The 1,553-nt window shown below is 39.7% G+C and overlaps 1 protein-coding gene across 3 annotated transcripts in view; it reads left to right on the top strand.

Moving 5' to 3' along the window:
• LOC101649095 (keratin-associated protein 4-8-like) overlaps window positions 1-1,553 on the top strand; it is a 26,212-nt gene that overhangs the window by 1,892 nt on the left and 22,767 nt on the right. The window contains exon 2 of one of the 3 annotated variants that reach the window (XM_030888164.1): window positions 913-920. The exons of the other annotated variants lie outside the window; for them this stretch is intronic. Coding sequence (XP_030744024.1) covers window positions 913-920 — 8 coding nt within the window. The remainder of the gene's footprint in view (window positions 1-912; window positions 921-1,553) is intronic. 3 annotated transcript variants of the gene reach the window in all.

The following is a 1,553-nucleotide window of genomic DNA, read 5'->3' as shown; positions in this document are numbered from 1 at the left end:
CACCAAGCCATTTATCCCTCTGCCCTTCAATGAACTCCACCTGTGTTTATCAGCCAGGTTGGCACAATAAACGAAGTATCTCAGGTTCCAAACCCAAATTGTACTCAGGGCACAGCTAGATTCTGGACAAGATCAGACCGTTTGGTGGAGATTGCAGTAGATCTGCTTTCATTGATGTTCTCAAAAGTAAATGTCTCGGGGGAACCGATGACAAGGAACTACATGTGACCTCCTCCCTGGGGGACAGGCAACAGAAAAGTGGGTGAAGGGAGACATCAGGCAGGGCAAGATATGACCAAATAATTTATAAATAATCAAGGTTTCATGAGGGAGGGGGTAGCCAGGCGGGAGGGGAAAAATGAGGAGCTGATGCCAGGGGCTTAAGTGGAGAGCTAATGTTTTGAGAATGATGAGGTCAATGAATGTACAAATGTGCTGTACACAATTGATGTATGGATGAATTATGATAAGGGTTGTATAAGCCCCTAATAAAGTGATTTTTTTTAACGTAAATGTCTTTATTTATTCAAAGATAGTCATTGAGCAGATAGTAGGTGGTAGATTCTGTTGAAGGTACAGTGATAACAACAAGGATCCAGAAGACACAAAAATTCTGCACTAATGGAGATTCCACCCTCCTGGTCTTTCTTTCTCAGTAAACTACCGATGTGTTTCTTTTTAAACAGTTCTCTGTACACGTTTCCACTAACGGTTGCACTGAGTATTTTTCTTTGTGTTTTTATTGATTGGAATGAGATTGAGTTGGGGAGCCCTTCTTTAGATGGTCATATCTGCGGGACACATGGTGACCCAGTCCCCAGGAGGGCAGAGTTTTACAAGCAAAATACTCTATCCTTCAAATGTAGAGCCTCATACAACTCTGTAAGTTTGGAGAGAGAGCCACAGCTGCAGGCTCACCGATGAGGAACAGAATAGAGATCAATCACCAGCTGTTTACACCAGGTGACCACTAAAGAGAAGTTGCTATCCCACTATGCAAAGCATCTACTATACCTACTAAGTGAATTTAATAAGAATACAGCTATAAAGTCAGGATACATGAATCAATTCTATTTTGCATATCAACAATGTACTTAAATTTGACTAAAAACGATCCCACTATATAAAAAAAAATAAAACACAGAATTTCTAACGGAATGAGTAAGATCTCTGACTCAAAATCTACCCAACTTTTACCAAAATAAAATTTAAAACCTAAGTAAGTGGAGACCTATGCCACTTCCATAAACTAGAATACTCCATGCTGTTAAGATGTTAATTTTCCTTTAACCCATATAAAGATTCAATGCCATTGCAATCAAAATTTCAGGAAGTTTTAAAATATAAATTCACAAGCTGATTTTAAAAGTAGAATGCTGTAAATATCCAAAGCCATCTTGAAAAAAAATACAAAGAGGCTTTGAAGAGGAAAAGAGAAAGGCTTTTAGATTAGCTAACAAAGAAAACCCCAACACGGTGATGCTGAGAGCAATGGGAGGAGAGCTCGGGACCAACTGGTGTTTCATTCTGTTGTCCCTGGGGCAGCTGAGGGG

Source organism: Echinops telfairi, unplaced genomic scaffold (genome assembly GCF_000313985.2).
Source record: "Echinops telfairi isolate 266 unplaced genomic scaffold, ASM31398v2 ScPeMD7_7458;HRSCAF=8496, whole genome shotgun sequence".
NCBI lineage: Eukaryota > Metazoa > Chordata > Mammalia > Afrosoricida > Tenrecidae > Echinops > Echinops telfairi.
Note: the sequence above shows the minus strand (reverse complement) of the source record. Positions and strands in the feature narration are given on the sequence as shown.